Below are 14,584 nucleotides of genomic sequence, written 5' to 3' on the forward strand. Positions count from 1 at the left end.
TAAAAAGAACATTCCCAACAGTATTTCTAGCTTTCCACTTTCAAGTAAGTGCAGTGAAAAGAGGTATCATATCTGGTTCAAAAATATTTCAGAAATATAAATAAGGCACTATGATATTAAGCTCTATTGTGTTAATGCAGAATCCTTATCCAGTTTAGACAAAAAGAAAGCACTTTGCAAAATCTATCAAGACAGAGATCTACTGACTCCGGAGAATCAAAAAACGCAACTACTGCTAGTAAACAACTACAACATAGAACATACCCCTCCAACTTCAGTTTGTGATGATATTCTAAAACTCACAAAACTGACTCCAAGTACATTCTTCTAAACCACCTTGCTGCTAAAGTCATGCTGCATTTCAAACAGATTCATCATTGTCAGCAGGAAGCTGGCAGTTTCCAGAAAATAACACACTAAGAAAGACAAGCAGGATATAGCAAGAGTAGARTTGAGCATTTTCATCTTTAACAAGATGTTATATGTGTCTCTGATCAATTAGTTTTAGCACTTAATCCTAATGGGCTTCATGATGAACTTCATTCAGTTTATTCAGTGTTGCTAGAGAATTTGTTCAAGTGCTGTAGGAGGAATAAAAGTCTTATGTATTTCTCCATTAACAACAATTTATCTTTTCTTCATGAAACTTGCCAACATTAACCCAAGCATTAAAACTGATGGAACAGAATTATGGTAGGAAACAGCTGGTTACCTTGGAAGGCATATATTAAAATATTTTATATACTTTGCCAAAGTATTGTGCAAAAATGCTTTACTATAGCTTATGCTGGACGACCTCCATTAGTCATCTTTTGTTTTTCCCTTGAGACATTGCTTCGCTGTAGGTCATGTGAATAAAGTCAAAGAGTTGTGTGGCATTGACGGAATTACCCAGAATTTCAGTAAGTTTGTCCTTCGACAGCGTCACTAGCTCTGCAATGCTTTTAACATGGTTCATTAAGACGCGGCAGTTCTTTGTGTTGACACCTGGCATTTTTAACAAGAAGTCCTGAGGACCGGGGTTATACTTGTCTGACTCCGGGAGAACTTCAGAATCTGCTGTGACAGCCATTGCTGTTTCTGCATCAGGTTGTGGATGGTTTTGTTTTAATTCTTCAAAGAGTTCAGCAGTAGCATGAGGAGAGGGACACCACAGGATACGCAGCTTAGGGAAATGGAGTGTAAGTAGGGTTAGTTTGGAAGTAACATCATTACTGGAAATCTCCGGATGTAGAGAGCCTCGTGGAATCAAGGAGAAAGATTTGTTAGGGTCGAATTCAATCAGGAGAATTGGTCGCTTATAGTAACGGGACATAGAAATGCACTGTGTGTACAGTCTTCCATTATTTAGGGAACCAATAAGATCACTGACACTCTTCCGCTCTACACAGATATCAGGAGTTAAAATGTAATCTCCAACTTCCAAAGTAACTGGCTCAATGTCAATGCCACGACGATGAAGCAGTGAGGGAAGCTCACTACGAAATTCCCGCATATCCACTATTATAGTTTGCTGAACACTCTTCTGTTCTTGTCCACCTAAAAATCAAAATAAATACAGTCAACCTATACCTCTGATCATATATTTTTCCTGTGTGCTACCATAATGGTCAGATTTCACATCTCAAATTATACATCAATTTCAGCAGCACCATAAACCCAGACTTCATTTAGATTCTTACTGTTCTAGTTACCAAAATACACATCATGAGTAATCTCTGCAGTTTAATATAGCAATTATGCATACTTACTATCTGCCCTGTGTGACTGACAAGGGGCTGACCATGTCAGACTGTAGCTGAGAAGTATTTAGAAGAACTCTAAATACATCAAGAAAATGTTTAAAAGTTGTCCACAAAACATCATAATGAAACTGTTCCTTATAACTTTCATCTCTTTCCTAGAGTAATATGACTTTTTATTGCAGAACATGATTTTACCCGCCAGAGAACTGTGAAAGGACATAGGAAGAGCTTGCAGTAAGGAGTGACAAAAGACCTAAGAGGAAACATATGGGACTATTCAGTGAAGGGCAGCAGGATGACAGAGATGTCAGCCAACAGAAACAGGGGCAGAGATGCAAAGACGAAGATAGAGCCTGCGTATCAGAAAAAAAGGAAGAAAAATACAAGAAAAAATAGTTGCAAAATATAATTGTTGCAAAAGAGTTGCAACAAAAGAGAAATGTTTATTGCAAAGTACACAGACAAAATCCACAATCCAACTGATTATGCACACCTCTGGCAAAAATCATGTCACAATATTTACGGGCTTGAGGACAACAATTCTTTTGACTTTCTGCAGAGCTCTGCTCTAAATTCTCCTCACCTCAGTGCAAGCTTTACTATTCAATTTCAGAGTCAACAGGCTGTTTAGAAATAATTCAAGTAGTGCCCGTCTTAATCATAAAATATCTCATTAACCTATACTTTCTTTTCAAAGAAAATTGTAATTCTTTGTTAATGCAGAGAAAGACAACAGAGATGCCATAAGGGACATCATATTTCTTATCCTATCTTTGGATAGGATTTAAACATAGGAAGGCCATAGGCCTGTCTGACAGCTCAGATCCAAAATCCTAACTTTAGGAACTGCTCACCTGCTTTGCGCGTGTCAGTGGAGAAGGATGCAGGAGTAGCATCTCTTACTAGGTCCAAGTTAGTTTCATCTCTTCCTTCCCTCTCTTCAGGGATCACCATGCTGGCCTTCTCTCTATGGAATCACCAAAAAAAAAAAGAACACCACCCCTAAAATCTAGAAATCTAACAAATACTTTTAAACCATATAGTCAGCGGTAAAATTACAACGTTTAACACTGACTGCAAACCTGACAAGAAAGGCAAATTAATTACTAGATTTTCCAGATTGTTAGGGCTAGATTCTATATGTCTATTTTATATTTTTCATATWTTTTTTTAAAGACAGGGCAAGCTAAGGAACTAATCACTAGTCATAACAAGCATCTGGTGAGAAGACATGGTCAAGACGACTGACTGATGCAGTCCAAGAAAATAGCCATTAAAATTCGGGGTTCTGACCTTAAAACTAATTAAATCATGAAAAACCTTACAAATACCTTACAAGCAATACTATCTGCAGATGTAGTGGTTTTCATACGAAATTGGTACAGTTAGAAAGTTACCAGTGGTGCTGAGTAGCCTTCAAATTTTCTTTCTCTATTTTTTAATTAAAAAAAAAAAAAAAAAAAAAAAAAAAGTATGGTCTTTCTTGCTTACCGAATGAGTTTCTCAAAAGCCTCCTTTTCCTTTCTCAGAGCTGTGAGATAGCGCTGTTCTTCTGTAGAGCCCCCATATATGAGGAAATAAACCCTATAGGTTCAAGGAAAAAAAAAAAAACCCACAAAGCTTAATATGAAATTAAACCAGTGAAACACAACAACAAGCAGCAGCACTTAAGACTATTATCAGTGTGTTCAAGAAATTAAAAAGGAGAGCAAGAGACAGATTTCACTGTATGTTTTTCTGTAAATCTATTTCAAACTCATCAGCTAAGAATCCTTTTATCAGTTTCCTTTTTCTCAAAGCAGATATACTCTCTGAAATTCTGTGATTCTACTAGAGTGGATGACTTTTTTTACTCAAGATTGAGTGAGTCCATTCAAAAAAGACAAGAAGCAAGCAACACAAAGACTAGTTCTTATCTCCATTAAAAACGTTGCAGAAGAATGTATCCATGATACTTCGCAACCTAAAACATGTAATGATCTTCGGTTAGGAAAAAACACCATTTAAGATTTAGAACAATTTATCTATACAAGAGACTCCTACACAGGTCCTGCAGAAAACAAGCTCTCATCTGGTACACACATAACTGCCTACAGGTTTTAAGTCTTTTTTTTTGTTTTGTTTTTAAATTGAGGTATACGTTGACAGACTGACAGGATTTTATTCTAATTATTTTCTTGGAAAGCATGAAAATCTCTTAGGCTCTACCTACATTTTACATTTACGACATCTAATTTTTCTTGTTCCTGAGCAGGGATTTTGCCATATGACATGAGAGATGGTTACAATACATGCCAATTAGCCAATTAAAAATTAAYTGTATGTCCAGTAACTACCGTTATGCAATATACTTTGAGAGGTYTGACATTTCTGCTCTAGCCTTACTTGTAAAATTTATACCTGAAGATACTGTTTTAAATAAGAATAGAGTAACTTTCAAGATGGACTCCCGGTAAGTTTGTCTAGGCAAAGACAAACTTGTCTTTGTTATCTTGTTGTTCATGCTATCTTGTTGAAGATGTTGTTGAACATATTACTGGCAGTATTTTTCTTTTACTAGAGAGTAAAGCTACTTTTTAGAATAAATTATGCAGTATGTTTTTGTTTAAAATTAAGGGGGCTAAAAAGGAATTAAAATCAGTTAAAATCATTAGAAGCATGTTCCGAGTTAACTGCCAACAGCATACTTTTTTTTTGCTTTTAAGGCTAAATTTAGACCAATGACATTCCCAGTTATCACCCACTCAAACTTGCCTCAAGGGCTTTCCAGGCCTGCTTGCCTTGTAGATCTCCAGCTGCCGAACAAAACTTAGTTCTGCATCATATAAAACAACATATCTGGGTTCTACTTCTTGCAGTACCCGAGTGAGTGCATAGGGATCACTGCAACCCTGCAACGGATGAATAATAGTGAGGGGTGTTTTGAAGATACCGTAGTAAGAATCTGAGGGCAGGTTAATACAGAAATCTTCAGAAAGAGTCTTCTCAGTATTGTTTTCCTGGCTACTGCTGAATTCTTGGTATTCTTCCACTTCCAACTCCTTCTCTCCATTTCCCTCCTTAGTTTTCGCTATCATTTGGGGTAAAGTATGGTCTTGCTGCTTCTTGCTTTTACTTTCTTTCGAAGAAACCTTCAGTTTGGATTTTTTGTCTTGAGGTCCTGTGTCTGTTCTGGCRCTTCCTTTGGTCTTGGCAGCTTTTGTATCCTTCTTCCACACTTCTGCAGCCTTCTCATCCTTTCCAAAGGTTTTGTTATACAGCCTCGTTAAAAAAGCTTCTGCTCCAGCCGTAATACATTCCTTGAGCTGTGCACAAGCTCGGTCATCACTGGCACAAATMAGCACTTGTCCTGTAGTTAAGAAACAACATTATGTTTATAATCTATTGCCTTGTACTTTTGTTTAAAAAAAAAAAATCAGATACAAGAAGTCTCTTTGAACAAATTTTATCAAGGTCAAATGCCTTCACACTTAGTAGCTGCAGTTGTTGGACTTCTGGAGACAGTCAAGTTGTATGATGTTTTATAGCACAAGTTAATAGAAGGTTCAGGTTATGCGAGTTCCTCACTCCTTATTCTTATACCATCTAAATCAGTAATTTTTTTTTGATAATTCAAAACAAGGCAGATATGGCACGTATTATAAAAAAAATATTTGGAAAACACTTCTTTTTGTAAATTATGGAATAAGACAGAAGTTAGAGCCTGTTTGCTGCATTAAGGAGTCTAAAAGTATTTYAAGAAAATACATTTCACACAGTATTATTGACATTTATAGGCCTTGAATAACAATTCTCCCTAAGCTGACTCAGATAAACTCCTACAGCACTAGGTGAGAGAGCCAGTTCTTATCCACAGCCAGAACACTGTGGGTGGCAGAAAAGAACACTTTTTTACCCCTACTATTTCCCAAAATAAAACTTGGTGAAATGTAAGGGGATGAAAAGACCTAAAATAAGAAAGGCAGCAGAGCAGATAGTTAGAAACACACTTACTTTTTATTCACTATCCAAGGAACTGCACCTTCTGGAGAACTAGTGCAGTTTTTCAGGTGCAGGTGAGCAATGTATGAAATGGAAAGGGTGTAAGACAGAACATTCACTTTATAACATCCTTACCTCTGATAAGTGAATGATTACTGTTTTTCTAGTTCCCTGCCTCTTCTCCCTTATTCAATGGAAAAGAGCAATGCTTGCCTGGACAGTTTAGGAAAGACTACCTTACAGAGCTGAACAGCTCCACAGGCACAAAGCACTTCTTTTTCTATGTTACCTGGTCTATAAGGCTAGAATGTATACACATTGAAACGTTGTTAAAACTAAGACCACAGCAAAAGAGAACTCCTGATTCCTACTGAAATATACTGAGCAGGTAATTGCCTCTGTCTATCCTGTTTCAACTATCAAGGCAAGGGGAAACATAAATGTATCAACCTGGAAGTGGCTGCAGTTCACAGTTTTTCAGAGTAACTTGGAACACAAACAGCTATTCCTAAATCCAGACCTATCCAGCTCCTAAATGCCCACAGAGCCCATATGTCAAATTCTTAACAATTAAATTAAGATACCCACTAAAAGCCTTCTGCATCATGGATAAAAGAAGCTGACTAATTTTTCTGTGAAGTTGTAGATTGTTTGGGGTTTGGATTTTTTTCCCCCTAGAACTTCAACTGAATTGAAGTAAAAAGGAGGAAACATTATCACCTCCTAAGCCCATCTGCAGGAAACTTTCTTGGCTATAACTATTAAAAAAAAGAAAAAAAAAAGTATAGATAAACCTGTCTGCAAGAGACTTCACTACATTTGGGAAATAATACATCTGCAGATCAGCTTCTGCTACTTCTGGTTCTTGAGTGCAGTGTTGTCAAGTTATTCAGAGAAAGGAACTTTTTACCCAAGTTATGGGGCATTTCTTTGTTTCCCCCCCATAACACTGTTCAGAAATACTCACAGAAGCACTTTAGCACAATGGGCAGATGGGTTAAAAAAAAAAAAAAAAAAAAAAAAAAAAAAAAAAAAAAAAAAAAAAAAAACCACACACACACCACCCAGAAACAAGGTTAAAGCAACATGGAAGAGGATGGTAGAGAAGAAATCAATCAGGTTCCATCAAATGAACATACTGGCACAAACCAATGGTGACAATCTTCAGTCAACTCCAGTATTCTCCTAAAGAAAGCTACATTTTAATTTTTTTTTTTTTTTCAGTTTTATAAGCAGCCAATTTTGCATAAAGTCCTTGTCTCAAATCCACCCATTATTAAACTTAAACTAACTCAATAATATGACTGTAGTAAAGAGTTTGGATCCTTTTTAGGCTCCTTTTCTTAAAGGTCACGTAGAAAATGAGCTATATTGTGAAATGATGTTTGGTATTATCTCACCTGGACCACCAAGATCTTCACTGTTCTTATTCTCATTTTCAATTTCTTTCAATACTTCTTGTAGAGCTTCCCATTTTGGATTACTTTCCAGAACCAATTCTCTTTTCATTTCTGAAATAAAGCAAGATTGAATACAGCACCATTTATAACCAAAACACACTTTGTAACTTTACATTAGTGGTTAGATGTTAATAACATCATGATTGTTTGCAAATACGATGTCCACCAGTCTACATTTTCAGTTTGTGCTGTTGCAATAGAACACTTCTATAGAAATACTTATAAGGAGGATAAATTCCTTAATGATCTATAAAGTTTAAATAGTTTCATTCTTCAATTCTTAAACTCTTAAATATTTTGTTTATAAAAGTGACAGCCTCCTACCTTCCCACAAGAAATGAAAAGATCAAGCTAATAAACTAAACAGTTCAAGAACAATACCATAAAATCTCCACAATGAATCCCTGTGCAAGCTGATAAAAACCTTTTCTTGTGACTCTGTTTTAACTTTTTTATTATACACACTCTTTGAACTAAGATAATGTCTCAAAATAACTCAGCAGACTAGGGTCTTATGAGATCATATAAGCAACCATAACACAAGTAAATACACTTGTATTCAAAATCAAGTGACTTTCGAAGTCAAAGTTAAAATCAGGAATGATCAGTACCATTTTCTTTTCTTGCATCATTGTTTTCAGAAACTTTTCTTTTTTTATTCAGGCTGTCATCTGCAGTGCGATAAACTCTGGCTCGAGCATTTACAAACATGGAAGTACTGGAATCAAGAAACAGCCACCCTAAAGATGCAAAGAAAATATAAGCTGTTTGACATTTGCAATACACATTTCAATCCCTTCCAATCAAAGCCCCAAATCTCTCATGTGAAATAGCTGTGCTAGCTGCTTGCTAYGTAATTACTAGTTTAATAGAAGACAGAAATGTGATGCGAATCTCACACTGTTAAGTAACAGCAGTTAAGTGGGAAGATGAAAGCATTATCTGTCAATAAAAACCTACGTCCTTATGGCTGGTTACATAAAACCTAATTAGATGCCTTCATATGCTTGAGAGTGTTAATTAAAAATATTAACATTTCACTTTTTCATGCATTAACTGGTACAGTTATTCAGTGTTTACCTGAATTTTCWCCAAAGGCTTTTTCACTGGCTTTCAGTGACTCCAAAAGATTAAGGAAGGTGACACAATCATACTGGGTTAGATACTGCAGCAAAGTACGGAGCACTTTCAAATCTTGGACTAAAGATTTGGTCTTAGCTCCAAGCTGATGCCAGAGAGGATCCAGATAGTGACGTATTGTCTACAAAAATAAATTTTAAAGTTCAAGACGACAAATATATGCTACAATAATGGAAAAAGGAATGCACTCTTTCTTTCCTTGCAGGAGATATCAGTGGTTTCCCAACCAGTATCACAAACACCCAAGTACAGAAGTGATGGCAAGATAAGAAAGATTACTTAACAAAATAGTTATCTTTTTTTTTTTTTTTTTTTTTTTAAACCAAGTCAGTGTAACATATTGGCAGTTTGCAGATATCTCTATCATTCAGGCTTTCACCGGGTATTTTTCTTTAGCATCTTTATTTACAGCAAAAAGAAAAAAAGTTAACCACAATATAAATGCCACAGACATGCAACCGACAAAGCACAAACATGTGGAGTACAGAATTCCTCATATGAAGCAGTTCCCCATTAAATCAAGGTAATAAGTAATTCTGGTTCACAGTGATGGCTGAAGTTTATTATTTTACCCTACAAAAAGTGCATGTATACAAAATGTATGCAGCCCTGCCAATAATAACAAGCACACAATTAATTACAAATATAAAGAATTGCAAGGATACAACATACAAGGGTATGTTGCATATTATATATACCTAGTAAAGAAGGTATGAGTAGAAAATCTAAGAGAAAAAAGTGCTATTGTACACTTACCTTGAAATATTTTGAGATGACAGCCATTTTTAAATAATAAAATGATATCATATGAAATCATAGCAGTAATAGTAAAGCATGGTAATCAGACTTCAATTTGTGGTTTGTAATTAGAAATTAAATACAATACACTATGTAACTGGGCTGTCATTAAAGCTTGTAAAAGTACAYCCGTATTCATAATTATTTGAACCATCACAGCACCAAGAAACAGATGTCTGAACTGCAGCGATTTTGCAAATGAAAGAACATTAACGAGCCAAAAAATCSTACTGGCAGCTATCACATCACCATTACTAATTAACAGTTTGTGCCCTTGAACCAGTAATTAACGTTGCCAGAGAATATCTGGTTGCTGATGGTATTTATTTGTTTTACAGATTAATTAGACAACTTGCATTATTATTAAACCCAACAAAATAAACAAAAGAGTTACCTTATCAAAAGGTTTACCAATAGCATTTTCTAAAGATAGATCTTCTACTTCCAGAGCTGGATTATAACGTTTGAGTTCTCTCAGACAGGCATTCAAAATATCCAGTATAGAAGTCTGGATAGCAAGCATCTTGGGAGTCATTGACACATGTATCTCTACCACTTCAGGTTTATGCTTCTCTAAAAACGAGTTAACAGCTATATGAAACCTAAGCAGAAAAAGAGCTCATTAAGTTTCATCTGAAGAGTTTTACTTGATGGCATAATTATTCAAAAGTTCACATAAACCAAAATTACAATTGCTTTAGATGTAAACAAGTAAACTAAACGCAAAAATCAACCCATTTCTAAAGAAGCAAACATTGCAACAGTGCTTATGGAGAACCTAAGAAAGTGTCTGTTCTGAGATCATGATTATACCTATTCCAGCCATACAAGCCTATAGTGGTGGTGAATGAACCAGGAAGAATTACTGCACTAGATTCTACACCAAAATTAGAGACAACACATCTCAACATAAATATCACATCTCAAACAAAAATATCTCCCATGGAAGAAAACTTTAATGCATKTATAAATCCTTTAGAATCGCATGGATTCACTAGCAGATCCTGTGCATTCCTCCCCTTCTGTTTATTATTAGAAGGTCCCTGTTACAACATAYCCTCTACAGCCCATTTGTCTGTACAAGTACATAGGGCTGACGGTACTAACAGAGCAAGGTMCAGGAAAGAGACTGACCTTTGAAACTCTACAGGCAGTTACTTTGCTCCAGCCTACACTCTCAGGCATTTTTATGGCTCAAAAGCCATGCATAATGGTAGTTACACCATTTCTGCTTCTTTGTAATACTGAGAGGAAACCTGTTAAACTCTTGACAGTACGGTACAACACAAAAATTAAATCACATTCAAAACTAGGCTAAGGACAAAACAGATGGACCAGCTGCCCAATGCAGGAGCATTGGGAGTAATTGAAGGAGTAATAAGTTAAGGTGACCAGTTTCATTTGTAGCTTTACTCCTGAAAGCCTGAACCCATATAACAAACTTGCCAATTTCCTACACAATGTAAAATTAGAGAAAGACTTAAAACAACCAAACATATATACACAGAAAACTACCTTCCATGTAGAAACAATACCCATGGAATTTCACCACAGTTAAAAGAAAATACTTGCATGACTGGTGGATTTCATAGTCCTTATTCTGGTTACTTCATGGCTTAAATCACCTGTTTAATAAGTGATACTTTCCTTAAGACATTAATATCACTTTCTATGTGATTTCTATTTGCTAATAGGACATGTGTACTACAGGTACAGCCGTTTATTTGGGGGCGGTCTATTTTCAAAAATACTTACAGGAATACATTTTCTTTGAGATGGACTACTTCSTTCTATTAAAAATTGAATTAAAATTGTTTAGGAATGCAACAGAGGGAGACACACATTAGTAGTGTGACTGCATACAGCTCATTTTATAAGAAAAATCTTAATGAATGTTGCTAGGTTTACCTACTTTGTGAAATAAAAAAGTGTCTTACCTTGGCCACAGATAAAGTTTTCTGACAAAAAGACTTCTCATCACTCTTTCCACATGGCAAAAGCCAGTGTTAAATGCAACCGCATTATCTGTAAAAGCTTTAATGAAGCCTTGCTTGTTTTTCTGGCGATAGAGTCGCAAGATAAATGCTTCCTGACAGGATTCAATGATTCTGTGTGCTTTGTATACTAAAATGCCTGTCAAAATAAGAAGTTTTCAAGTTATAAAATATTGAATTTTAGTGGTTCAAACTTTCTGGGGACCATGGAATCCCCTCAAAAGTGAACTGTATTAATGGTAGTTCTTAYGATGGTATATGCATTTACCCCATTATTTGTATCTGGTCAAAATTACCAGGAATCATTCTTCTGTATTACAGAAATTACTATTTTATATTTAGTTAGCTCCATTTATAAGTTCATCAACTGTTCATCCATCTTTAAGTTCATCAATTTGTGTGTGATTCAACAGTGATTTAAAAAATATATAAGAAACATTTTTTTCACTATGATAATTCTTCAAGAAACACTACTACATGTTTTTATGGTGTTTTTTTTCCTCCACACAGYGTGGCACACTAGCAATGCACAGGCTTCCTACAGAATGCAGCGTTATCGTCGCTTTAGATGAAGGAGCTGCACTTTCTATCAAAGACCTCTAGTGGTATGCTGACCCCCAGTGGCAGTATGAAAAGTATAAAACCATTGTGTCATTTTACACACATATATCCCTTTCAAAACATACTTCAAAAACATATTTCAAAACATATTTCAAAAAACTTACTTCCACACATTCAATATTGCATGATATTTAGGCATCAACAAGCTATAGCTTGTTGAAAATCCTGGGTAATAGTCAAAAAACTCTTATATTCCTGCCTCTTAGGTTTTACTATCATCCAGTTGTGTCATCAAGCTCTTACCAGTAATGAGGTCTGCAGGAATTCTGTCAGTGAGGAAATCAACCACAAGGATTCGGCTTGTTGCAAAGAGGACTCCTCCTTGTGTGTAAAATTCATAGCGAATATTATTTGTGATTTCATTGGTAACGCGCCGAGGAAGGTGAGCAACTCCCTCTGACTTCAGCTGATCGATGAAATATTCCTACACCAAACATAGTGAAAACACAAGGYTTCAGTGTGGTARCTGCCTTTTTTTTTTCTTTTCCCCTCCCTTTCAGCAAACAACCCCCTCTATTACAGAACTGTCCACAACAAATTAAAAACACTATACTATTAGTAACAGTATAATCATTACCTAAGAAGTATATATTTGTTTTCCTCATTCTTTGCTCAGTTTAAAAGTTAAGTGACTTAAGAACTGACATATTCCCAGTATCAGTGAGGAAAWTGCTAAGCAAATATGAGTCCCTGACACAGCAATTCTGGTATTCTGAAAAGTTTATCTTAGGCCTTTCTCTCACACTTTTAACTGACCCTCCTCGGAGAAGAGGCGATTTTAACACTGAGGACCCGAGACGAGGAAAGGACCTAAAAAGAGCCTCTTTATCCCCTGCAGCTTCTCCGCGGATGCACCGGCACCCAGCAAGCTCCATGCCCGTGCTTCATCTTATAAAATACAGCTGCCACCCTGACGTGAATCCGCATCTCCAGGCAGGAAGGAGCGCGGAGGCCGAGAGCGGCCGGAGYCGGCCAGGAAAGGAGAGCGGGCGCGCGAAATGGCGGCGGCGTGAAGGGACGGCTGGGGGTACGCGGACACGGCGGAGATGGCAACGATGAAGCGCGGGGGAGGCTGCGCATGAGGCGAGCGACGAGGGGGCAGCGGGGAGACGCCCTGCCCGTGCGCGCGCCCCGCAGCTCCGCTCACCTCCTCAGCGGCGCTCGTGTTGAGCACGAGCACAAGGCTGGCGGGCTCGCAGTAGAGGCGAAGGAAGCGCAGCAGCAGGCGGTCGATGCCCAGCCCGCGGGCGCACACCACCAGCCCGTCGCTGTGGAAGAGGTCCAGGAATATCTGGCTCTCGTGCTCGAGCAGCGCCGCCATGGCCGCCCGCGCCGGCCCGCCCCGCCGTGCGCATGCGCAGCGGGCGGCCATGGCGCGGGCGCGGCGCCCTCTGCCGGCCACGCGCCGTTTCCCCACCCAGAGCGTGAGGCGAGGCCGCGGCACTGGGGGCTCCCAGRTGTCGGCAGGCGGCAAAGGGTCTTCTGCTTTATAGAATTATAAAGGTTGGAAGGGACATTTAGAGTTCTTCTAGTCCAACTCTCCTGCACACGCAGGGTCACCTGGAGCATGTGGCACAGGGCTGCGTCCAAGCAGGTTTTGAAGATCTGCAGAGAAGGAGACTCCACAACCTCTCTAGGCAGCCTGTTCCAGGGCTCTGTCACCCTCAGTGTTAACATTTTTTTCCTTAAATTCCTGTGGAAGTTTTGGTGCTTCAGTTTGTGGCCATTTCCTCTARTTCTATCAGATGTGGCCTCACCAGAGCTGAGTAGTGGGGGATGATCACCTCCCATGACCTGCTGGAAACGCTCTTCTTAATGCACCCCAGGATCCCATTGGCCTTCTTAGCCACCAGGGCACACTGCTGCCTCACGGTCAGCTTGTTACTCACCATGACACCCAGGTCCCTCTCTACAGAGCTGCTCTCCAGTAGGTCAACCCTTAATCTATCCTGGTGTCCGGGGTTATTCCCTCCAAGTTCAGGACCCTGCACTTGCCCTTGTTGAACTTCATGAGCTTTCTCACTGCCCAGTTGTCCAGCCTGTCCAGGTCCCTCTGGATGTCAGCAGAGCCCTCAGGGCTATCAACTATTCCTCCCAGTTCTGTATCATCAGCAAACTTGCTGAGGGGGTACTCTGTCCTTTCATTGATGAATAAATTGATTAGGACCGGAATGAGCACTGATCCCTGGGGGACACTGCTAACTACAGGTCCCCAACTGGATTCAGTGCCATTGATCACCACTCCCTGAGCTCTGCCATGCAGCCAGTTCTCAATCCACCTCACTGTCCACTCATCTATCCCACATCTCTGGAGCTTGCCCAGGAGGATGCTGTGAGGGATGGTGTCAAACGCTTTGCTGAAGTCCTGATACATGACATGCACCGCTCTGCCCTCATCTATCCAGTTAGTCATTCCATCATGTAAGGCTATCAGGTTACTCAAGCTTGATTTCCCCTAGGTGAATACATGCTGACTACTCCTGAGCACCTTCTTGTCCTCCATGCACTTAGAGACAGTGGGCTGGGTGGGCTTGCRAGCTGCGGGTGCCTTTGGTGGCGGCCATGTCGCGTGAGGGCAGCCCCAACCGCAATGGCGGTTGTTGCCATCTTAGCGCCGCCCTTATGCAGCCCCAGGAGAGTTCCCTGGCCTTGGCCTCCCACAAACATTGGCCGTTGAGAGGGACAAATGTTTTCCAGGCCTGGGTTGCCTGTGGCAGCAGAGAGTGCGGGGTGTGTCCTTGGGTGCTGGACGGCTGATGTCTGCTGTCTCTGGGAGAAAGCCGGGCATGGCAGCTTGAGCGCAGCACGCTGGCCGTGTTCCTGCTCAGAATCCTGTCCCTTGGAA

The 14,584-nt window shown here is 39.1% G+C and overlaps 1 protein-coding gene across 1 annotated transcript; it reads right to left on the reverse strand.

Moving 5' to 3' along the window:
- ERCC4 (ERCC excision repair 4, endonuclease catalytic subunit) lies at positions 1 to 13,069 on the reverse strand. Its single transcript, XM_026049067.1, has 11 exons — positions 12,887 to 13,069; positions 11,983 to 12,163; positions 11,062 to 11,257; positions 9,519 to 9,726; positions 8,267 to 8,447; positions 7,798 to 7,926; positions 7,127 to 7,237; positions 4,500 to 5,094; positions 3,237 to 3,329; positions 2,600 to 2,712; positions 1 to 1,539 (listed from the first exon to the last, which is right to left on the reverse strand). The coding sequence occupies exons 1-11, from the start codon at positions 13,058 to 13,060 to the stop codon at positions 806 to 808; spliced, it is 2,715 nt and encodes a 904-aa protein (XP_025904852.1). The 5' UTR covers positions 13,061 to 13,069; the 3' UTR covers positions 1 to 805.
- Between the last annotated feature and the right edge of the window lie 1,515 nt (positions 13,070 to 14,584).

The sequence above is a fragment of the Nothoprocta perdicaria genome, unplaced genomic scaffold, assembly GCF_003342845.1.
Source record: "Nothoprocta perdicaria isolate Ctin4 unplaced genomic scaffold, notPer1 scaffold_59, whole genome shotgun sequence".
Taxonomy (NCBI): Eukaryota; Metazoa; Chordata; class Aves; order Tinamiformes; family Tinamidae; genus Nothoprocta; species Nothoprocta perdicaria.